The 25,484-nt window shown below is 44.6% G+C and overlaps 1 protein-coding gene across 1 annotated transcript in view; it reads left to right on the top strand.

Annotated features, from left to right (window-relative positions):
- Positions 1 to 933: 933 nt before the first annotated feature.
- Positions 934 to 25,484, top strand: part of LOC143281489 (uncharacterized) — a 42,148-nt gene continuing 17,597 nt past the window's right edge. Inside the window, exons 1-7 of the mRNA XM_076586699.1 lie at positions 934 to 1,341; positions 8,949 to 9,098; positions 15,590 to 15,880; positions 19,707 to 19,924; positions 23,099 to 23,350; positions 23,747 to 23,911; positions 25,249 to 25,349. Coding sequence (XP_076442814.1) covers positions 1,248 to 1,341; positions 8,949 to 9,098; positions 15,590 to 15,880; positions 19,707 to 19,924; positions 23,099 to 23,350; positions 23,747 to 23,911; positions 25,249 to 25,349 — 1,271 coding nt within the window. The 5' untranslated portion in view covers positions 934 to 1,247. The remainder of the gene's footprint in view (positions 1,342 to 8,948; positions 9,099 to 15,589; positions 15,881 to 19,706; positions 19,925 to 23,098; positions 23,351 to 23,746; positions 23,912 to 25,248; positions 25,350 to 25,484) is intronic.

Here is a 25,484-nt window from a genome sequence, read left to right as displayed (position 1 = left end):
TTCAACCCTCCCCAAACAGGTACCCATTTATATCCGGGGAGGAGAGAGGAAAATCGGAGTAAAGTGCCTGTCCCCAAGGACACATCACCATGACGAAACCCGATCTCTGCTGAACACTGGGTCAGAGATCCAGCGCCTGACCGGTTCTGCCACGGGGGCGGCTCCTGGAACAGTGACGGGAACATAACCTGATCCGGCTGTGGCGAACGGCAACACATTCATCCCGCCTGGCGAGGATTCACGACAGTCTTTGATGTTAGTCACAGGGAATCGGATAGTAGTGGGCAAACCACGTCCTGATCTGTGATCGTTGAGGTTCGGTCAGCCAGCAGAAGCACTCCAACAGCTGCTTCTTCTTCTGCGTTCGCGGGCTGCAACTCCCACGTTCACTCGTATGTACACGAGTGGGCTTTTACGTGTATAACCGTTTTCACCCCGCCATGTAGGCAGCCATACTTCGCTTTCGGGGGTGTGCAAGCTGGGTATGTTCTTGTTTCCATAACTCACCGAACGCTGACATGGATTACAGGATCTTTAACGTGCGTATTTGATCTTCTGCTTGCGTATACACACAAAGGGGGTTCAGGCACTAGAAGTTCTGCACATATGTTGATCTGGGAGATCGGAAAAAATCTCCACCCTTTACCCACCAGGCACCGTTACCGAGATTGGAACCCGGGACCCTCAGATTGAAAGTCCAACGCTTTAACCACTCGACTATTGCGCGGTCTGTCACTGACTGCACTGGTGTTGTGTCATCGTGAGAGGGGAGGGGAAACACGTTGAGGTTCGGTCAACCAGCAGAAGCAATTTTAACAGCAACCCGCGGTCTTTCACTGACTGTTCTGGTGTTGTCTCATCGTGAGAGGGGAGGGGAAAACGGTCTGATATCCAGTTGATGGACACGCGCCAGGGCAGCAGGTAAGAGAATTACCCAGGCTGATGGCGCGTGATTGCAGTCAGTGACAGCCCCCTTCGGATTGCTCTCGGCTCCAGGGAAATCACGGAAAGTGCTCCTCTCACTCATGAGTTGCATGATTGAATAGGATTGAAGTTTTCACCAGCGACAACAAAGTGAAAGGATGTGCAACAGTATGCTGTTAGGGCTCGCCTTTCTGCGCTAAGTATACGTGTGAAATCTTCTCCACCCGAGTTGAGTGACTGAAAAGAATTGGAGCTTTCACCAGCAGTCCGATGTGAGACATGTTTGTGCAAGTGTGTTGCTGGCTGTCATCGGGGATAGTAATATGAAATCTTCCTGTTTCTGGTGGGTGGTTTTGAACTGTGTGGTCCATTTCTGTCAGACGGCGCCATGTTTCGTGCCACAAATGTGCAGACTCGGTAAGTGTTTGTGGCAGTGTATTTATTAGTGGTGGTAGTGAAAACTCTCTCTCTCTCTCTCTCTCTGTCACTCCCTGTCTTTCTCTGTGTCTCTGTCTGTCTGTCTGTCTCTCACACATCTCTTCCTCTCTCTCTCTCTCTCTCTCTCTCTCTCTGTGTGTGTGTGTGTTCCTCATCCTCTTTCTTTCTCCCTCTTCTCTCTCTCCGTCTCCCTCCATCTGTTTCTGTCCCCTCCCTGTCTGTTTCTGTCTGTCTATTCGTTTATTTATTGTATCTATGATTATTATTATTGTTGGTATTATTATTATTATTGTTATTATTGATTTGTCGTTTTTTTAAAAAAAACTTTTATATTTATCTTATTTCACTTTATGGTATTTTCCCTCAAGGCCTGACTAAACGCGTTGGAATACGCTGTTGGTCAGGCATCTACATATCAGATGTGGTGTAGGGTATATATATAGATACATATATATGTATATATATATATATGTGTGTGTGTGTGTGTGTGTGTGTGTGTGTGTGTGTGTGTCCGAATGCAGTGACGCCTCCTTGAGAAACTGAAATGAACTCTGTCAGTCTGTCCGTCTCTCTGTCTCTCTCTCTCTTTCCAAGCGCGCGTCAAACGCTGACAGATTAATGGGCTTTTCGTTTGATTATTGGACACTTGATTCGCCTTGCACAGAAGCAACTGACTTGATTTTTCTCTCTCGCGCGCACACACATTTGCACACTTTGCCTGTATTGTCTGTCAAAACAAAGTGATGAAATTTGTCAGCCATGCTTTTTGCAGCTCAGTCGATGAAAATGAATATAACTACATTCGACATTGTTGTGACCTTCAATCAAAGTAACATGAAAAAGGCCACACGCATAGTAAATGGAACTGTTATTTACTAAATTATTAGTTTTACCGATATTCTTTTAACAGGGTTCAGAGAAAAATAATATAACAAAAAAACCGAGTCACATTATATGTTTTCAAAAGTCAACAGCCGAGTCCCGTTGTAAGCTCTGTTTTCCGTGTTTCAGTTATACTGTGCCGGGAAGCTGTTTCGAGTGTGGTTGTGTTTTAGTCAAGTTTTACAAAATGACTCAGAAGCGTGAATTTAAAAAAAAAAAAAAATTTTTTTTACCTCCTTGCAAAGAAGGCTGCATTCTTTCAAAAGCAAAGAAAGTACAATATAGACATTTAAACAACACCAATTCGTAAATGTTTTTTTTTTGTGACCTTAACAACAGTCAAGGCAAAAATCGGGGTCCAGAAAAAAAAACAAAAAAAAAACCACCAAAATTGGTTGTCGTTTTCAATGTGTTTTCATATCATGTGTCCGCGTGTCTGATTCAAACAAGGCTGGTCGAGCACAGGTGAAAATCTGTGTCCACACATTATTAAGGGATATGGCTACACGGTGAGTTTGACCTTTGATCAATCATCCGAAAACCTTTGGATCGCTTTTCATAGATTCTAAAGTATGATTTCATGAATCCATTAGACCAGCACACACTGGCATTAGTCTGATGGTTTGTTAGAAGCCATTGTCCGCAGGCAGCCAGACATACAGATGCAAACGCACACAGTAGCACCCACATCAGAGGCTTCAGAGCATGATGTGACATGGTCTGAGGTCAACAATGGAAGAACAATTTCCACATGCTTGAAATTGGCGAACGAATATGCCTCTTTGTTTTGAATTAATTGACAACAATCGGACTTTAACGAGCGAGCTAAGCAAAACACTTTACTTGTGAATATCTTAAACTGGAAAAGACTGGAATGATTTTTTTTTTAAATCCCACCGATAAGTCCATGAAACCACACACACACACACACACACACACACACACACACACACACACACACACACACACAGTAAAGTGAACACTGATGTCTATTCCACCTCCCCCCGCCCCCCATCCCTTCGACGTGTGGAGGAAGGGTAAACGGTGATAGGAAACTCCAGGGACAGTACAAGGTCTTCAGAGAAGAAGCCCCACTCAGTCAAGTGTTTCGGCCCTTAACTCCTTACACTCTAAGGGGGCCGGGCCGCACCCAGGTCAGGACTCCTGGATGCCCTTGTATTGCTGCCTTTTCTTCTTTTTTTTCCCCTGGTCCTCAGCAGGTTCGAACACGCGCCTCCATGGTGGTCGCCACTTCAGGACTGAGTCACCTTTTCTGGCAGACGTTTTAACCACTGAGCCATCGTAGCCTAGTTTGAGTAGGGAAATTAATTCCTCCTCGACCAACTGGAACTCTTTTCTGCTGCTTCTGCCATTGCCTTGAGAGCCCATGTCCTCTCTCTGCCAGAAATCGACAGCTGTTTCATGAGGCTGTAGGCAGATGCGCCCACAAACCCTCTTGCACCAATCTCTGTGGCGAGGACTTTGGCTTGGAAGCGTCAGAAACTCCAGGGAGAAATGGAGGGTAGCATGGGAGCGGAAGGACGGATCAATTTCACACTGCTGTGTTCAGACATCACGGTTACTAGGAACACACTTTTTCCGATCATTGTGGACAGTGTAGTATGGTGTGTCTTGTTGACATACCAATTGTTTTGAATATTCATTTATCTATCTGTTTGTTTATCTGTTTATTCATTTATCTATTTACGTGTGTCTTGTTTATGTGTCCATGTTTTTATTTATTCACTTACTTATTTATTTTTCATTCATTCACTAACTTAGTTATTCATTTATCTATTTATTTTTGTGCGGCTGTATCCACATTTCTTCCCCTCCCCTCTTCTGTGTGACTGACGGAGTGAACGTCCACGCCTTGTTGTGAACACTGCTCATTCCGTCTTGAGGGGAAAAATTATGGCTGTTGCCCAAAAAGCTACATTCAGGAACACAGAACCAGAGCACCGCAAACGGACGAATGTTTCGCCCGAGCGCTTTTTGCACACTGGCGAGGGCCGATCAGAATATTCCGCCTTTCATCGTAGAGGATGTTGGCGCCGCAGAAACTCGGCCACGGCGCTGTGCTCGCCGTCACGGGTGAATGGAGCGGCGAGGGAGAACCGCCCGGGTCCGGGTAGATGGGAAGCGGAAGTCGTGGCGCGGATCGGATCGGTGACCACCAGTGCTGGTTTTACGGCCGGTCCCTCGTTCAGCCCTCCATGTCACGTCCGCGAGATCGATGGCTCGAGTTTACTGCATGGTGTGTGTGTGTGTGTGTGTGTGTGTGTGTGTGTGTGTGTGTGTGTGTGTGTGCTTTAAAGGCTGATGCATGTGTCCGTGAGCATGTGTATACACACACCGACATAAACACACACACCGACACACACACACACACACACACACACACACAGATGCATGAAATCGCTACCGCATGCTCGTCATGCAAGCGGGATTGCATAAACAAAACCCTACAAAAAACAATAACCGTCCCGGTTTCAGTTCCTCAAGGAGGTGTGACTGAGCTCGGACAAATCCGTATCGCATGCATACTTATTCATATCTCAGAGTGGATTTCTTCTACAGATCTTTGCCAGAGGACAACACTTGTGTTGCCATGGGTTTTTACAGTTTGCCATGTACATGCTGCACACGGGACCTCGGTTTATCGTCTGATCCGCCGATTCACAAGACGCTCAGTTTGATTTTCCAGCCAGACTTGAGGGAAAGGACGAGACCGGGATTCGAACCCAGACCCCACCCTCCCCTAAAAAAAAAAAAGAAAAAAAAGAAGAAAAAAAATACACCCCCAAAATAAACAAACAAAACAAAACAAACCCCCCCCCCAACCCTAAACAAAAAAGAAAAAAAACAACAAAACAAACAAGCAAACAAAGCAAAAAAAAAAACCCCAAAAACCAACCAACCAAACAAAAAAAAACAACAACAGAAAAACAGACGAACGCACACACATATCCATAACTATACATTTTCGGTCGCTTGGAAAGCTGTGTCGTAAGAGCGCTGAGCTTGCTGCCAAGACGCTGTGTGAGTTCGAATCACACACACACACACACACACACACACACACACACAAACTGGCATTTTAGCTGCCCATCTCTAGGTATTGTACTCCATGTTGTGAAGAGTTCGAATCCCGCTGAGACTGAAAGCTCAAAGCTAAGCTGCAGTCACTGGGATGAAGCGTCCGTCCGCTTCAGAAGATCCGTATGCCCCATGAAGTGTCAAAATGTTAGTTCAGTATGAACTTTTGATGCAATATCTTAAGTCGTCAGGCTTCCTTCATTACACCAACCTGAATGTTTTGATGGATGATATATATCTCTTCTTCTTATCATTATTAATATTGCATTCTGCACGCTTCTAAAGGGGCCCAGGGTACATTCTTGACACTTCTAAAGGGGCCCAAGGTACATTCTGCACGCTTCTAAAGGGGCCCAAGATACATTCTGGACACTTCTAAAGGGGCCCAAGATACATTCTTGACACTTCTAAAGGGGCCCAAGATACATTCTGGACACTTCTAAAGGGGCCCAAGATACATTCTGGACACTTCTAAAAGGGCCCAAGATACATTCTGGACGCTTCTAAAGGGGCCCAAGATACATTCTGGACACTTCTAAAGGCGCCCAAGATACATTTTGGACACTTCTAAAGGGGCCCAAGATACATTCTGGACACTTCTAAAGGGGCCCAAGATACATTCTGGACACTTCTAAAGGCGCCCAAGATACATTCTTGACACTTCTAAAGGCGCCCAAGATACATTCTGGACACTTCTAAAGGGGCCCAAGATACATTCTGGACACTTCTAAAGGAGCCCAAGATACATTCTTGACACTTCTAAAGGGGCCCAAGATACATTCTGGACACTTCTAAAGGGGCCCAAGATATATTCCTGACACTTCTAAAGGGGCCCAAGATACATTCTGGACACTTCTAAAGGCGCCCAAGATACATTCTTGACACTTCTAAAGGGGCCCAAGATACATTCTGGACACTTCTAAAGGGGCCCAAGATATATTCTTGACACTTCTAAAGGGGCCCAAGATATATTCTTGACACTTCTAAAGGGGCCCAAGACATTGACGGAAGTCTTACTTCGCCAAGCAATTCCAGCATTGTACCTTTCGCGCCGTGTACTTCAAGAATCGCCATTACTCATTTCTTTTCGGTGCAAAGCTGGAATCCCTTGATCGAGGAAAGAAAGAACGACTAACTTTCCAGAGCTCTCAACTCAAGAAAATTTCATGTGACCATCAGATGTTGTGAACGAGGTACTAATTGCGAGTGCAGGCACGTAAGGTTTATTGTGTCAGACCTTGATTGGAATCGATCAGTGGAGTACATGTGGAATACTTACGATCCTGAAGATAAATCAGAGCAAAAACCAGATGTTGCTTTTAGTATTTTTATAGTAGGTCCTACCTTTCATCACAGGTTTCACTTTTTTCAGTGACGAACTATGGACCATGACCAATTTTTTACAGCATCAGAGGCAAATATATGTTTTAAAAAATGGAAAGAAAGACCGAATAGATCATAAACAACCTTCTTAAATTAGCACCGAAAGCCTTTTGCAAGCATAGCTGTCTATACGAGATAATCTGCAAGGATCAGCGTCTTTTGGTTTTTTCTGCTGCCTTTTTGAGGGAAAGGGACCCAGCTCCCAGCCCTACGTGCTATTTCTTCCCGACCACTCTCTGTCAACACACCGACATACGTGTTTGCACAATGGGGATTCAACGTGGCAAAGTTAACAATGACTCGACTGACGAGCCTGGGCACAAATTAGGCGCGTTCGTACGCAGACACACACACACACACACACACACACACACACACACACACACACACACTCACACACACACACACACACGCGCGCACGCACGCGCACACACACACGCACACACACACACGGACACGCACACACAACACACACACACACACACACACACACACACACACACACACACACACACACGTGCGCATCGCATCGTTGTTAATTGTGTTGATGGTCCTCAGCTTTCGGGAATGATTGTTTGCTGTCCAACTCCAGGAGGTGTTGAGTTCTCAAATTTATGGACTTGGTGATGCACTGCTTTTGTCCACGCAACGCGGTCTGCGGCTGCCTTTCCCAGGGCTGTTAAGTTCCACTCCCATTTCCCTCGCAGGTTTTCTGTTCTACTCCCATTTCCTGCAGGTTTTCTGTTCCTCTTCCATATCCTATAGAATTTGTGACCCACTGTTATACACAATACAATACGATGCAATGCAATACACCGCAGTGCAATACAATGCAATACAGTGCAGTGCAATACACCGTAATGCAATAAAACACAATACAATGCAATGCAATACACCGCAATGCGGTATAATACAATGCAATACAATACAGTTAATCCGATTGGAAATACTGTGTGCATTCAAAGACTCGTCGCACCAAATAGCCTCTCAGCCCTCAGTTATCACCAACAGGGTTTCTGACCCACTTCACATTTTCCACATGGGTTCTATTCCATCACCCCCCCCCCCCCTTTTTTTTTGTTTTTTTTGTTTTTGAATAAATGTATTTGGTAACTTTCCAAATGACAGAAAGACTGTTAAGGCGGTTTGTCTGCGTCTTTTTATAATGTAAGCCTTCTCTTACATTCGTTGTAAGTTCTAACATGGCCATCACAAACGTATGGGAGGAGAGATCGGTTTGCAGTCAGGGACCCCCGTAGTTGAGTAAATCCTACTTCTCTCTGACTGGTAAAGTGTAGCCAGTGTGTACGCAAAATAAGGCAGATTTAATACGCCCAGATAAATGTGTTTCATTTTTGACTCACTTGTGTAAACAAAGTGAGTCTATGTTTTAACCCGGTGTTCGGTTGTGTGTGTGTGTGTGTGTGTGTGTGTGTGTGTGTGTGTGTGTGTGTCCGTGGTAAACTTTAACATTGACATTTTCTCTGCAAATACTTTGTCAGTTGACACCAAATTAGGCATAAAAATAGGAAAAATTCAGTTCTTTCCAGTCATCTTGTTTAAAACAATATTGCACCTCTGGGATGGGCACACACACACACACAAAAAATGAAGCCTAATTATATGCAAACTGCATTTACTGTTATATTTATATTTTTTGTATTCTCTAAACTTGGCACTTTGACCTGATATTCAACACAACAACAAGAGCAGTCATTAATATCATTTTTTGTTCAAACAGGAAATTCTTTTGCTAAGCATGGAAGTTTTATTTATTTTGCAAACGTTATGGTGCAGATAGTAAAAAAGGGAAATTACTCTGTAATTAATGCTAGGGGACTTAATTTGCCACAAGTGAGTCTTGAAGGCCTTGCCTCTCTTGTTGTTTTCTTGATCTTTTTTTTTTTTTTTTTTTTTTTTGTTCTTGTGTTTGTTGTTGTTGTTGTTCTTCTTCTTCTCCTGATTTCCCTGCTTCTTCTCTACCTCCTCCTCCTCCTCCTCCCCCCTGCTCCTACTCTCCCTCCTCAATTTCTCCGTATTTTCTTCCACCTTCCACCTCTTCTGCTGCTGCTGCCTCCTCCACCCCCACCCCCTCCCCTCTCCCTTCCCATTTCTTCCTCATGCTGGAGGGGAGGAGTGAGGATGTCACCGCACCGTCAGTCTGTCCAGTGCCTGATTCTGTGCTCTAACTGTGCCCGGCTGACGTGTTTGTTGTATTGCAGGCGTAGCCAAGATAGGTCACAAGTCCCGGTACCCTTCCTGGTCGACCACGTGGTGCGATGACGTCATGCTGTGCGGAAGAGCCCCACTGAGCCTGCGCATCGTCACCGTGGAAACCACAGCTGACAGATTATCCGAGGTCATCGAGAGAGGTAGGGTAAATATGGTTGTTGTTTTTTTCTCTGTGTCAAATGTCTAAAATAAATAGATAAGTTTAAAAAAAAAGAAAGAAAAAAAAGAAAGGTAAAGAAGTTATTGTATTCGTGCCTGTCACTGTAAAGATATAAAGTTATGTTATTTGTGCTTCTTCTGTTGAACTCGGTTAGCTAAAAAAAAAAAAAAAAAAATCGTCTTTCTTTTGTTTGTCTTTCTCTGATATCCTGTCACATCCCGTATCCTCTCCGAGACCAAGGTTACTGAGCAGTTGTCTGTCCCTGTTCTTTCAGGGGACCTCGAGCGGTGGCCTCAGGCCAGGAGCCAGTTGCATTGCTTGGTTCTAACTTGGTGACAATTACACGTGACTAAATGCCTACGTTGACCGAACTATGCCATTGGTCAGTTCGATACGACACACAGTTAGTAGCGGGTTACGACCATACTAGGCTCTTCCGTCCGAGCAATGCAGCTGGCTCCTCAGGAGTCCATTTTGGAAGAAACAAGAAATGGTATTGCCCAAAACAGAAAATGTGAACTGCTCTATTATATACAAAACAACAACAACAACATGAAACTCATTAGAAGCTAAACGGAACTATGAGAATAGGACAAAGGAAAAACACCACTATACTTTCCCTCACCTGTACCGAACAGCAGTAAAATACAAGATAATCCTTAAAAAGCGTTATTTTTTTTTTTTGAATTCTCACTCTCTCCATTCCGCCTCTCTGTCTGTCTGTCTGTCTGTTTGTCTGTCCTTTTTGTGAACACATTTTTCATGATTATTTAAAAAAGAATTGTAATGTTATCTAGGACACGCACAAACGCATCGTATGGTTGGGAGGTTTGATTTAGCTTCTTTATTAGCTGGGCTTCATTTTTTGTTGTTGCCTTTTTTGTTTGTTTTTGTTTTGAAAAAGATATTGTGATTATCGACGGAGCTGATTGACCAGAAGCATGTCAGAGTTTTCTTTTAGATCCCAGGGGGAAAAAAGGGGCACGAGGAGCTGTGAAAAGTATTCACCAGCATATATATACACCACGATAACGTTACATGCTCCACATCCACACGCTCGAAAATTGTTATTTCTGTTTTGTTTCCATGGAAACGGTGTGTGTGTGTGTGTGTGTGTGTGTGTGTGTGTGTGTGTGTGTGTTGGTGCGCGCCTGTGCAGTATGCCGGAATCGATAATTGTAGACAGTAACCACTCGAAACTTGGCATTTCTGTATAATTTCAGCAAAATCATTGCTTATTCACTGTGATATTTGAGAAAACCTGCCTTTAGAAGTGTGTGTGTGTGTGTGTGTGTGTGTGTGTGTGAGCGCGCGCAAATGCACCCACCCACATCCATATGTGCATTGTAATGGTATGTGGGTGACAAGTTAACTCACTCAGTACGGCCAGTCCTCTCTTCTCCTCTACACAGACCCCTCGGATGTCCAGTGGGTGTCTGACTGACCCAACCTTTAGCTTCCGTCGTCAGAACTGTGGTATTCTTTGTCAACATTCACCTCTTCAGTATAAGAGCCTTCCGTTTGCAATATTTCGATGATGGTAATTGGGATGAAACGCTGTTAACGTCGTCTCTTTCGCCGTTCGTATGGAGAGAGTTAAGAAAAGAATTAATGAAGGAATTTAGGAGGAAGGTGAAGAATGGTCAAGACGCTCATCTTCCATGACAGTGTCTGTGAGGGTCTGAGTTCGAATTCTGTCAAGCCCTTTCTCCCTAATTTGACTGGAAAATCAGAGTTTCTAGTCATTCGGATGAGACGATAAACCGATGTCCCGAGTGCAGCAAGCACTTGGCGTGCTGAAAAAGAACCCATGGCAAAAAAGAAAAAAGGAAAGGGAAAAAAAAGGTGTTGTCCACAGGCAAAATTCTGGAGAAGAATTCCACTGGGTACGGAAGTAATTATAGCGTGTTGGGTTATGCTGCTGGTCAGACATCTGCCTAGCAGATGTGGTGTAGCGTGTATGGATTTGTCCGAACGTAGTGACCCCACATTGAAACTGAAACTGAAACGATGGACTGTGGGTTGTACTGTGATGAATTTCTGGATGTTGTAAGGAAATGAGGTGAGACAGAAAGTAGGGGCGTGGGGGGGTGGGGGGCATGACGATGAATAAGCGATGGCCTAAACAACAAGCAGCAAAGTGACGGTGGTCGTGATGATGCCATGAGGTCAGTGATCTCTTGTCAGCGACCCTGCCGTCACTCAGTATGTCACCTGAAACTTCCTTGATGTTGTCTGGGTAGGGGTGTTGGGATGGGGGCCAGTGGGGGTGGTGGTTGTAGGCGGTGACAAAATAATGAAGAGTCAGTGATGGAGCTTGGTGGCACTTGACTGTGGCTCGCTGAGCTGTGATGGAAATCGGTGTACAGTCCTTGATTTGTCAGATTCACTCACAATCACTGACCCGCTGATCGCTCTGTCTCTGGACCGTACACTTGAAGCGAGCTCGCTCTTTCGCTTGGTCAACCCTCAGCTTTCCGTACATAGTTTCTGTAGCTTCCGCTGCTTTACTTCTGCATGTGTTTAACACGTTTTGTCTTCCAACCCTTTGATTCTTTATTGTTAGTTTGATTCTTTGAGGAGGAGCGGCCTGCCAAGCATCGAAAGCCTGCTGATCTATTGCCAGCTACGCTGGACAGGACATGTTGTCCGCATGACAGACAGCAGGATCCCGAAGATGCTCTTGTATGGCCAGCTGAAGGAAGGCCGCCGCAAACCTGGAAGACCCTACAAGCGCTTCAATAACACCTTGAAGACAAACCCCAAAGACTGTGACATAGACATCGCTTCCTGGGAAACTGATGTCCTTGACCGCTCTCGCTGGAGGATGCTGTGCTCTAGTGGCATAAAGAGGCTTGAAAACAAGAGAACGCTGGCCATTAAGGAGAAGCGTGAGCGAAGGAAGCAGTCCTCAACTTCTGGAGATGTTTTCCCTTGCAACACCTGTGGGAAGTGCTGCGCATCCAGAATCGCCCTCTTCTCCCATAATTATGAGGACACACACACCGACAGATAAGCCTGCCTGCCTACTCAACCATCGGTCCGACGGGAGACTCCGTCATCAGTTCTTTGATTCAGAGTTTTGCATGCGTGCGAACGTCTGGTGTGAAAGCTCTTTAGTTTGTGTCCGTACAGGATTCAGCGACATATGAACACATGATTGTCAACAGTGCACATTATTCCTTTTTAATCAGGCAGAAAACACCTCAACTGGACTTCACACAAAGACACGATCTCCAAGGACACTTTGGATCAGTGTCTGACAGGCAGTAACAACGAGCGGGACACATGGACGAGTTTGAAAGCCTCTGCGGGAGAGAGAGCATGGACTGTCAGCATTAAACTTCAATAATTCACGGAACCGGCACGCACAGAAACATAAAGATAGGTAGAACTAGAAGGCTGGCTGGGCATCAAAACCCAATAGAGCTGGGTGCCCGTCAGATCAAACAGTAAACAAACAACACAAAGTAAAACTACATGAGCTATGACAACTAATTCATTATCAGTAAAGGGCTCACACAGACACACAGAAACACACAGAGACACAAACACAAACAAACACACACACACACACACACGCGCGCGCGCACTCACACACTCACTCACTCATACACTAACACTATCACACACACACACACACACACATTCACGTAAAAAAACACGATGGCATACATCTTTCAGATGAGGCGATAAACCGAGGTCTCGTGTGCAGCATGCACTTTGCGGTCGTGAAAGGACCCATGGCAACAAAACGGTTGTCCCTGGCAAAATTCTGCAGGAAAACCAATTTTGAAAATAAAACTGATACATTTATAGGCAGAAAAGAACAACGGGTGGCGCTGCACAGTGGCGATGCGCTCTCCCTGAGGAGAGCAGCACATGTTTCACACAGAGGAATCTATTGTGGCAAATACAGTGCAATACAAACACACACACACACACCGAGACACACAGACAGACAAACACAAACAGACAGACAGACACACACATACACACGCACACACGCGCGCGCGCGCACACACACACACACACAACCATTTTGTAGATGCCAATGTGCCTTTTGTACTGTTTGCGTATGCGTGTGTGTGTGCACGCTCGCGCATATGTATGTATGATTCTGTGTGTGTCTGTGTGTGTGTGTGCGTGTGAGGGGTGTGTGCTGGAGAGTGTAAGAGTGAGTTGCGAGAGATTGTTTTCCATATTTCTTGGAGCATTTGCTTATCCATCATACATTTTCACTCAAGCTTTTATTAATTATCGGCAGTCAGGTCCATATTGTGTTGAATCGTGTGATATCAGCAAATACTGATGTCAGAAAATCATTAGAGTCTGATTCATGAGTTTCTCTCTCTCTCTCAGCGGTGGTCGGTACACATGTTGAAATAAACGAGAACGAGATTCGTGAGCTGAATTCACCTGATGAATCTTTCTCTCTTTCTCTCTCTCTTTCTCTCTCTGTGAGAGAGTTTATGCATGTATGTGTGTTGTGTGACTGTAAAGTTCCTCTTTAGAAGCTCTCTCTCTTTCTCTCTGTGTGTGTGTGTGTGTGTGTGTGTGTGCAGACAACAAAGAAAGTAGTTTTAGAACATTTGAAAGGAAAACAATAGCTGAAATAAGGATAAAAAAAAGGAGTAAATATTCCAATAGATATTGTGTGTCTTGAAACCATAGAGAGAGACAGCACTCTGAACTTTTTTAATTCGACCTGTACGCCAAACGAGTTAGCCCCCCAAAAAAAGTGATCAAGGAGAAAGACTGCATTTTTATCACTTACACTGATCACCCAATATTAACACCTTGCTAATTATGCTTATCAAGGAAATACCCCTGTAATTTTCTAGATTGGAAACATCACCTTTCTCAAGTAAAGGAATAACAACATATGTTGTCCATGCCTCAGGATACCGGCCACAATAGTAGACCTGTTTAAAGAATTTCATCAGGAACGATTATGTGTTCAGCTGCCAATAGGAATTCGCCGAAAATTTGATCAGTGCCAGCTGGTTTTCTAGGCCCGGGTCTTTTAATAGCCTGACGGACTTTGTGTTCAGTTATCTCATCATGCAGCTCTGGAATATGTATTTCTTCTTCTTTCGCCTTCTCCGGATACATCCGTTTCATGGTTGTCGCTGCCATGCTGAGGGAGAGAACCACGAGAACCGAGCATTTTTTCAAAACGACCCTGCCAGTTATCAGTACGTGCATTGGGGAAGACCCAGTCCTTTCCTCTTGGCTTTCCAAAGCGTCGACCAAAGCTTTGCGATCCCCCCCCCCCCCCCCCCCCCCCCCCCCCCCCCCCACCTTTTTTTTTTTTTTTCCAGCGGGCAATCGAACACCGAGTTGTTGTTTTTTTTGCACTCTTTTCTTGTCAGATCTGAAATATGTTGGTACTCTTCCTCATTTCAATCTTATAAAACTGGTCTGAAAACACATCTTTTTGAAAAGGCCTTTTCATAGACCTTCCATCCCTTTCCAATGACATTTTGTTATAACCCATGCAGACTCATCGCGTGCGCGCGTGTGTGTGTGCGTGCGTGCGTGCGCGCGCGCGCGCGCGCGCGTGTGTGTGTGTGTGTGTGTGAGACTAAAAAATGTAATAGACATAGTGATTGAATGCTTTTGTGCATCAGATCATCATTATTTTCCTTCTTCCTTTTGTAAGTTATTGCGCGCGCGCGTGTGTGTGTGTAAAAGAGAGAGAGAGAGATTTATGTTTATTGTAAAGCGCTTTGAGCTCCCATTCAGGGAGAAAAGCCCTCAACAAGTATCCATTATTATTATTACACTGATAAAATTATATAATTTTTTTTTGCTGTACATTGCTTCGTCATTTCTGACGCCTGTTTGTTTCGACTTCTTTAATGCTCTGTCTGCTTCGCGTTTTTTTTTGGTTTTTTTTTTCTTCTGTAAACATTCTTTGTCAAACCACCTGTGTCTGTTTTGTTCGTGTGGTGCAACATTAATGCTTTGTCTCATGCATTGTCCAGCTTCCAATAACAGGGTCAGTAAAGTTTTTTTAAAACAAGAACCGCGTCCTTGGTCAGTTCACCCATGGCATCTTTTGTGATAGATTCTGACTCGAGAAAAAACACAACTGATATAAAAAATAACCCAGCTTAAGTTTCTCAAATGTTTCTTTATCTGGTCTCCTGTTTACAAGTATTATTCACTAAAGATTTAGCATTTCGTGTGATCGGCATGTGGTTTGATTTTTATACGACTTTCAACTTTCATACAACCGACAAAAGGTAACAGTTCTGCTGAACGGAGAAAATAACCCGCAGCACTGTTTCCGCGGTCTGATCAGAATGTAAAACTACCAGATTCATATCAAGTACATATGTCATTCAATGGGAGAGACAGACTAAATGAAGACTTGTTCGCATACGTATGTCAGCAGCTGGCGAAGAAACTCCGCATCTGATTATTATGATAACATTTATTTATCTCTTTATTTATTTGTTGCAGAGTCAACGATTGACACGTGGCTTCTCTCCATACCAGACCACATCAACGCCACTCAGGTGCTCAGGCCCCTCACCGAGCATTACCAGAGCCAGAAAAAGCACTTCATGGACTTCTCGCGCCGGAAGCTCCCAGAAACGGCTGCTGATTGGTGCACACTGGCGTTGGAGTTGACGCACGGGAAGGGGGCGGAGCCTGGCGCCTCCCCGATGGATGTGCACGTGAACTACGTGCTGAGGACCATGGAGCATGCCAAGCTGAATAAAGTCGTTGTCGTCTTCGATGAGAACACGGGTGTGTATCGGTACCGGTGGTAACAGGTCCGGCTGGGAAGCCAGAGAAATTGAGCGAACGGGATCGAATCTCACACTCGCTAGAAATACTCCCCCCCCCCCCCCCCGCACCCCCCCCCTCTCTACCCTCTACTAGGCCTTATGTGGTGGTATGGACGGTTGTCATTCGAATGATACAATAAACCGAGGTCCAGTGTGCAGATGCATTTAGCGCGAGCACTTAAAAGAATCTACGGCAACAAGAGAGTTGTCCGTGGCAAATTTTCGTCGTAAAATCCACTCTTATGTGGCTCCCGTGTCTGTAAAACGCTTAGAGATTGGTCCATGACCGAGGGTAGACGCTATGTAAGTACCGATATCAGTCAATAAAACAGGGTAAGGTGATCACGAACGGTTATTATCATTTCTGTCTTCTTCATCGTGTGTCCCCTTCTCTTCCTTTTATATACATAAAATTATCCCTAAACAAATTTTATTCCACAGAAACACCTTCAAAGCAGCTGTATAATAGATGGGCCAGAGCACACAACAAGCAAAGCTTATAACCGTGCTCTAGACTGGTTAATTGTCAATGAATTGGCAGCAGTTTAGAAATAAAAGTACACGGACTGGAGTGAAATGCAAAAAGTAACAAGTGAAACAAGTAGAAATAGGACAGGTTGAACCAGCGTATTCTCAAGATAGGTTTTGGAAAAGTAGGTATCACAGTTTTTTTAAATGGTTTCTTTTGTTGGTTTTTCCTATTCTAGATAGTTGTTTTTTTTTTAATTTATTTTCCTGCGTGCAGTTTTATTTGTTTTTCCCATCAAAGTGGATTTTTCTACAGAATTTTGTCAGGGACAACCCTTTTCTCGCCGTTGGTTCTTTTACGTGCACTAAGTGCATGCTGCACACGGGACCTCGGGTTTATCGTCTCATCCGAATGACAAGCGTCCAGACCACCACTCAAGGTCTAGGGGGGGGGGGGGGGGGGTAATACCGGCGACTGAGCCGTGATTCGAACCAACGCGCTCAGATTCTCTCGCTTCCTAGCCGGACGTGTTACCTCTAGGCCATCACTCCACTGTGCTCGCTTACACGCAAGCAAACGCACACAGACACACAGACACAGACACACACGCACACACACACACACACACACACACGAGAAAGAGCACCAGTACGACATGATTGACCAATTATAATCAGCTCCTGACTTGCTGCCTTTCACACATTTCAGTTCACATCACGACAGGTCTTACGCCATCTTAGCCATCCGTCCAAAAGCTGTTTCATGGAGGTGTGCACAGGTGTGTTCTGTGAGTTGTAGACTGAACGGGGTGAACGTGCGTTGTACTACATTCCATCAGGGTACCACCGGATTTCAATTCTCTGTTGTGTGATAATAATGCAATTAGAGTTTCCGTGCTTGTCCCCCCCCCCCCCCCCTCTCTCTCTCTCTCTCTCTCTGTGTGTGTTAGCATCGATCATGGTTCGTCAGGAGAAGTGGTTAAGTGCTTTGTTCAATTGTTGTCAGTTTTGCATTTCCCATTTCAATTACCTGGTGTGTGTACCTAGAGTTTCAGTTCGTTTCTCATGCACTTTGTGAACCGTGAGATTTAATTTCGGAGAGAGAGAGAGAGTGTGCGGGAAGTACTTGTTTTATGTGAAAAAAAAAAGTATCCAAAATGTAACCAAAAGAAAGCTTCAAGACGAGGACCCCGCGATGGAATAGAAATTGCCCCCAAGAACTAAAGAAACTTGGTAATAAAACTCAATACTGCGCTGCTCTTCAGTAATTGAACATTGCCATTGTACAGTAATCGTAAAATCGAACAACAGTGTATGCACCGTTTGGTAGAATAAAACTAGCCTTATGGTATTAGCGTTTGTTTCAAATCGAAGAGCACAGTCCCACCTTTTTCTTTTGGCATGAGTTTTGTTTGACGCATAGGTTTCAGTTCAATTCAATTCAAAATACTTTATTATCTGCTTCAACCAAAAACAGAAAATTTTCTTTAGGCTCACTTAAAATAAAATGCCCGCCAGCAAAAAACAACAACAACAAAACAAAACAAAAAAAACAACAACAAAAAAACACCTGACACACCCTTCACTTATCACCATGCACACATAAATTATTATGTAAAAAGAAAAAAACATGTGAGTAAGATACTATTACATTATGATTCAGAGTGTAACAACTGTGTGTGTGTTGCGTGTGTGTCCGTGCGTGTGCATGCATCGTTTTGTGTGCCTGCGTGTTGAGCGATGTGTGTGCGCGCACACGCGTGCGCGTATGTGTGCGTTTCAATCATTATAAAAAGGAGAATATTCAGTAAGATAATAATAACATTTAAAAAGACAAATGCTCATCACGTATGTTTACCAAATAGGTTTGTGTCTTCTTTTTTTTTTATAGTAAATTCTTAGTAATGGAATGGCGTTGAACACTCATACTCTTATTCACGTTGAACGAGTTGTGTCTTGCTTATAGGTTTAAAATCAAGTGATAGGAAATAATACAGAACACATACCGCCGGGTGGTCATATGCCTAGTGATCTATACTGGTTTATAATCAAGTAATAGGAAATGATGTTGAGCTCATACTAGGGCAGTCGTATGCCGAAGGATCTTCTCTGTGGGAGACAGCGGATACAGACCGGGCTCCTCAAGTCTCAGGACGGTCTGAAACATCGAGCAGAGTGGAGACATCACAGGGAGGCTCACCTCCAGGCAGAGGAAGTGGCTGGACCTTTCTCCTGCTGTGGAGGCTGCGGCTTCCGCATTGGACATTTTCATTTGCAAAAGACGCTGTTTCAAAAGTAGACACCAAGAAACAGACCTTCATGATTGTTCGGGATCGACAGAGGCCTGCTGTTCTACATGTTTGAAATCAACTAAGGGAATTTGTTATTGTGTTCCGTAGGGGCCTGAGTTCCGGCAACGATCGTCTCCGTCCACTTGCCGGAACTATCCCACTACCGCCACAAATGTGGAGTGATGTGGAGTGATGGCCTTGAGGTAACGCGTCCGCGTAGGAAGCGAGAGAATCTGAGCACGCTGGTTTGAATCACGGCTCAGCCGCCGATATTTTCTCCCCCTTCACTAGACTGAGTGGTGGTCTGGACGCTAGTCATTCGGATGAGACGATAAACCGAGATCCCGTGTGCAGCATGCACTTAGCGCACGTAAAAGAACCCACGGCAACGAAAGGGTTGTTCCTGGCAAAATTCTGTAGAAAAATCCACTTCGATAGGAAAAACAAATAACACTGCACGCAGGAAAAAAATACAAAAAGAAAAAAGGTGGCGCTCTCAGTGTAGCGACGCGCTCTCCCCGGGGAGAGCAGCCCGAATTTCACACAGAGAAATCTGTTGTGATAAAAAAAAAAATTAATACAACATACAACATACAAATGGAGAATGTTGGTGATCCGTTCTGCAGTGCAGCGCCCGCACTTCGTATGCTAGGTTACTGGACATGTAACAGTGGCATCAATAGCAGTCCATAGCTTATTGATCAGCATGGGTTCCCCCTCCTTTCTTCCCTGTTGTCATGCACGTCGTGTAACAGACACAATTATGATGATGTGGAATGGGGAATGACATTGATACCATGCGGATACTCTCCCCGGATTATCCCGCCACCCAATGCTCCACAGCTCCTGTCAGCTGTGTGTGTGTGTGTGTGTGTGTGTGTGTGTGTGTGTGTGTGTGTGTGTGCGCGCACGCACGCTGAAATGAAGGAACGCGTACGTGTCTTAAAAAAAATCACCTTGCAGTGAACAGACAGCAAACCAACTGACCGAATGAGAAGTACTGAAGACGAATATTCTCTCCCCCAGAACTGCAGGTGGCGAGGCTTAGCGAGGGGCTGTCAGCCATGCACTTCCTGCACACGTTACGCAAGAGGGAGGCGCGACAGGACTGGGTGGGGGACATACCCGTGCACGACGTCCTGCCCCCGGGCTCCCGCTCCAACGCCACGCTGCTGGACTTTGATGACTTCACCAACCTGGTCATCTGGTGCGGTGGTCACTGTGTCACCGGCTTTTTGAATGAGGTCAGGATCCTTTTTGCGCTCTTTATGTGTGTGTGTGTGTTTGTGAGGATTTGTGTGTGTGTGTGTACGTGTGTGAGAGTGTGTGTGTGCGCGCGCGCGTGTTTGTGTGTGTATGTATGTGTGAACGTGTGAGGATGTGAGAGAGAGAGAGAGAGAGATTCAAGACTCCAGATTCAAATGGTTTAATGACTAAAGTAACATGCTCATATCACCAAGTGGAAAACGCGCTCCCCCCCCCCTTCCTTTCCTCCCTCCTTCCCTCCCTCCTACACATTCACGCTTTTCACAACATTCTTCTGCTCTTCATAAGAAATACAAAACAATATCTAACGGCATGTATACGCACAGTCTTCGTGGTCTACTGATGAGGTTCATATTATTTTAAGTAACCCGAGGCCACCAACCCGATTTCGTAGTCAGAGAGAGAGAGAGAGAGAGAGAGAATATTCAAGTACCGTTTATCAGTTTAACTATCTTCACAATCGATTCACATGCAGTTATATCAACGAATCACTGAAACAGTTGCAACATAAATCGAATGGCATTCATGCATGCTAAGAATTAGTTTTCGAGATGAAACCTTAGTATGTGAGATCAGTTTCCCTGAGTCTCCCTTCGCAGTCTTAATCTATGGTAAATACATTTTGCTAAGCTGTTTGAATGTTTAATAACATCACACAAACGCTATGGGATGTACTTTAAATTTCTCCACGTTTTCTTTTGTTAAATATTTCTGTCTTAAATCATCGGTTGCTGTACACAACGACAGAAAATGCGTTTCGTCTTATAAGCGGCATTTACACAAAAGGACACGATAAATCTACCTCATAGTCAAAAGGAAAGCGTAATTTATCTGTTTTTATGTCAGATATGCCAAGCCTGAATCAAACGAATGTGTCTCGAAGTTTTATATTTTTGATACTTCAGAAGTAAGTTTCTAAAGATAACACAGTTTTGAACAATCTGTACACAGAATATTTTTCACGTTCCTTGATTCTTTCATTCGACCCTTGTAACCAACAGTCAGATATACGTTCTTTATATATTCAGTTAATCTCTTGTACCCCTTGATTAAGCCAAACGAGTGAGTGAGTGAGTGAGAGAGAGAGAGAGAGAGAGAGAGAGGGAGGTGGCAGAATGGTTAAGACTCTTATCTGCCAGTGCAGTGTCTATGAGGGTCTGGATTCGATTCCCACATAGTCGCACTTTCTCCCAAGCTAGACTTGAAATTGAAACTGATCTTCTTGTCATTCGGAAGAGACGATAAACCAAGGTCTCACGTGCAGCACGCACTTGGTGCACTGAAAAAGAGCCTTTGGCAAGAAAAGTGTTGCCCTCTGGCAAACTTCCGAAGAAAATTAATGTAGTCTGATATGTGTAAATACACACCTACATATGCATGCAATAAATGTCTGACAAGCACGTAGGGTTATGCTGCTGTCAGGCATTTGCCAGTCACATGTGGTGTAGCGCAAATGGATTTGTCCGAACGTAGTGACGCCTTCTTCAGAAACTGAAACTCTGTGTGTGTGCGCAAGCGCATATGTGTGTAGGGTGTGAAGGGATGGGGTGATGCTGTTGGGGGGATGTACATGTGTGTGTTAGTACGTGTCACGGCTCGTTGGCGATCTGCGTGCATGCCTGTCTGCATTTTTTCCCCCTTCCCTTTTCCCCATTTCTCTCTCCCTTCTTTCCCCCCTCTCCCTTCTCCTCCTCTCTCTCCCTTCTCCCCCTCTTTCCATCCCTCTCCTTCATCTCCCTCTATCCTTTATGCTTTTGCACGTGTGGCATGTCCCTTCTCCAGAACGTTTTTGAAATCTGAGCGAGTTCAGGAATCTATCTAGTTAGGAAAGAAAGATTTCTCTGGGCTGTTGAGGCCAAGCTTTGCAGAGAGACGGGTCGCCGTTCCAGCGTGCGTGCTGTAGGGCGCCGTCGGTGAAGTAGTGGGGGCGTTTCCCTTTGTCACCCCTTTTTCTGTATTAGTCTGTTTCACTCTGGGCCAGTGACGTGCCTGGTGACAGGTTTTCCGGTGTTTCCTTCCCTTCGTGCCGCTGCCTTCGACGGGTCCCCAGAACACAAGCCTGGAAACTTCCTCACTCCCGTTCCCATTCCCGCTTCCACTCCATACTTCCATCTACCCTTTTCCACCTTCCCACTGTCCCACTTGCCGACCAGCTTCAGCCATCAAGCTACAAGTGTCCGTTTTCAGCTGTCAGCGCGAGTTTGAACTCTGGCAGCGGGGTTGAGCAGCACTGGCGCTGCAGTTGACTGAAAATGGCATAATTGTGCGGTGGTTAGACAGAAGTTATTATTGTTTTTTGGTTTGTAATGCCTTGTTTTGTGGCGTGTATTTATTTGTGTTTTTGCATCACCACAGTAAAGCAACGAGCTGAACTCTTCTGTGTCTCTGTGTTTGTGTTGTCGGGACGTTAGCTAGTCTGGGAAGGGGTGGGGGTTCTTGGGCAACCCCTTACGGGTTGTGACAGTACGTGAAGAGGAGGTGTGTGTGTGTGCGTGTGTGTGTGTGTGTGTGCGTGTGCGTGTGTGTGTGTGTGTGTGTGTGTTTAGTTGGCATCGTGGGTTTACATCTTTAGATATAAACCATCGATTTAGTCTGTACAGTAACCATTAATATTCATCATACTGATTTTATCGAAAAAGGAAAACGACTTGGTTTTCATGTTGATTTCTGCTCATCACAAGACATGGTATTTTTAGCATACAGCCCTACTTGGTTGCTAGTACTCATGAACATTGATGTTGTGGACTAGCATATGTCATTGACGATGAAGACTAACATATGGCATTGGTTTCTACTAAATGTGAATATTACCGACTTATAATCATAATCTTTTTTTTTTATTTTTTTATTTTTAGATATATTTGATTACTGATGTTGACGCATAGATATCGTTGATTTCTGTTAGAATTATTGATTTTTTCACTCATGAATTATGATGTTTCTGGTTTACAGATACCGTTGATTACCTCTACAGATTAGCTACTCACTAATATAGACGTTGCTGACTTAAGATACTGATTTCCAAGACGTGTATTACTTACTACTGGTCATGAATACCGATGTATCTGATCAGCTGACAAAACATGGTTTGCATCAGATCCGTCGCTTTTCACTAGTCATTAGCACTGATGTTGTTGAACCATCTCTCACAGATATCGTGGAACGCTGACGATCTGACGGAAGACATCGTTTTACATCACATGACCAGAATCCTCATCGTGGATTCCTCCATCCAATCAGACGACAGCTCTACATATTTCGGCAGCCAATCAAATGGCTGGTTTGGCGAGCAGTCGCGAGTTTCTTCAGATGACGATGAAGATGGAGACGTGATGGAAAGGCTTGCTGATATTCTGGAAATCGTGCAGAGCTTTTACCACGTGGCTGTGTTGTGGAAACAGACGGTAAGCATTCAGGTAGAACATGTACAGGTTATTCGCGCAGGAAGAGCTACAACTCATTCGCATGCATTCGTTCGTTCGTTCGTTCGTTCGTTCGTTCGAATTTTGTTTGTTCGTTTAGAATATTCTTTATTACCAAGTGTACCAGGGTCACAAAAAATATTGGAGGGACAGTACATAACAAGATACGAACATAAATCGAAAATCATACACATACACTTCACACATAAAATATGTGTGTGTGTGTGTGTGTGTGTGCTATGATGTGGTGTGTGAGAGTTCATTTGTGTGTGCATGCTTGAGAGAGAGAGAGAGACGGAGAGAGAGATATATATATATTCTATACACACGTACTGAATGACACTTTTACCATTTTCTTCTTCTGTCTCCTGCTGTCAGGACTGTGTCCGCCTTCAGACGTTGATGACAACGAGGCACGGAAAACGGCGATTCTCGTACGCGGGATTTGGCGACAACTTGGGTCACATGATCATGACGTCAGATGTCTTCCCCAACTCCAAATGGCGGCTGAACAGACAGAAAATCTTTGTAGGCACGGCGGTTGTAAGTTATTTGTTTTGTTTTGTTTTTTTTTTTTCTTTCTTTCTTAAAATTCATGTATATCTCAATAATGAAAAAAGGGAGAGTTTCAGTTTCAGTAGCTCAAGGAGGCGTCACTGCGTTCGGACATATCCATATACGCTACACCACATCTGCCAAGCAGATGCCTGACCAGCAGCGTAACCCAACGCGCTTAGTCAGGCCTTGAGAGAGAAGGGAGAGAACTGAGTAAATGGGTTATATATTTTGGTACTGTGTGTGTATGTCTATGTCTATTCCTTCGTGTGTATAATTGTGTATGTGTGTGTACGTGCATGCGTGCGTGCGCGCGTGTGCGCGAGCGTGTGTTGTATGTGTGTGTGTGTGTGCGTTTTTATACCTTGTTCCGTTTAAATGGATATGAAATCTACGACTGGAAAGAGTGAAGCGATGGCTCGGTGACAGAATAACCAACCGGGAAACTGCCCATCTCGAGTTCGATGTTACTGCCTCTTCAATAGATTTTATTTGGTGTTAGTCGTTTGGGGAGTCAGTTAGCCGAGGTCCCATGTGCAGCTTATGTTGAACGCACGTGTAATGACCCATGCACTGCATCCATGGGGAAATTACGAAGATTTTCACAGTAAAAGAAATATATCAGGAGACACACACACACTATCCATGGGGAAATTACGAAGATTTTCACAGTAAAAGAAATATATCAGGAGACACACACACACACACACACACACACACACACACATATATATATATAACGGGGGGGTGCACTATGGCGAGCGATCTGTCTCTGGAGAGCAGCCTGAATTTCACAAAGATGAATTATTTGGTTGTGACAGGAAAGTAATGCAAAGAAATTGAAATGAAATACGGTGTCGTGACTGACATTCTGGCCTTCACAAATGAACATACCCCTCAGCAGCAGTGAAAGGGTTAATGGCGTTGCGGTGACTGACATCCTGGCCTTCATAAATGAACATACCCATCAGCAGCAGTGAAGTGGTTAATGGCATTATGGTGACTGACGTCCTGGCCTTCACAAATGAACATACCCCTCAGCAGCAGTGAAGGGGTTAATGGCGTATGGTGACTGACGTCTTGGTCTTCACAAATGAACATACCCCTCAGCAGCAGTGAAGGGGTTAATGGCGTATGGTGACTGACATCCTGGCCTTCATAAATGAACATACCCATCAGCAGCAGTGAAAGGGTTAATGGCGTTATGGTGACTGACATCCTGGCCTTCACAAATGAACACACCCCTCAGCAGCAGTGAAGTGGTTAATGGCGATATATATATATATATATATATATGTAATTTTTTTTTATTGTTGTGTTTGCAGTGGGAGCCGTTCGTGGTGGTGGAGGAGGTGAACGGGACGAAGCAGTACGGAGGATTTTGTATCGACATTCTGAAGGCCCTGTCCTTCTCACTCAACTTCACGTCAGTGACCCCGCGACTGTGTGTGTGTGTGTGTGTGTGTGTGTGTGTGTGTGTGAGTGAGAGAGTGGATGTGTTTGTGTGAGAGATAGTGTGTGTGTGGACGTATGTGTGCGTGTGTGTGTGGTGTGTGTGTGT

The sequence above is a fragment of the Babylonia areolata genome, chromosome 4 (assembly GCF_041734735.1).
Source record: "Babylonia areolata isolate BAREFJ2019XMU chromosome 4, ASM4173473v1, whole genome shotgun sequence".
In the NCBI taxonomy this organism is placed as follows: Eukaryota; Metazoa; Mollusca; class Gastropoda; order Neogastropoda; family Buccinidae; genus Babylonia; species Babylonia areolata.
The sequence above is the reverse complement of the archived record's forward strand: the minus strand, read 5'-3'. Positions and strand labels throughout refer to the sequence as shown.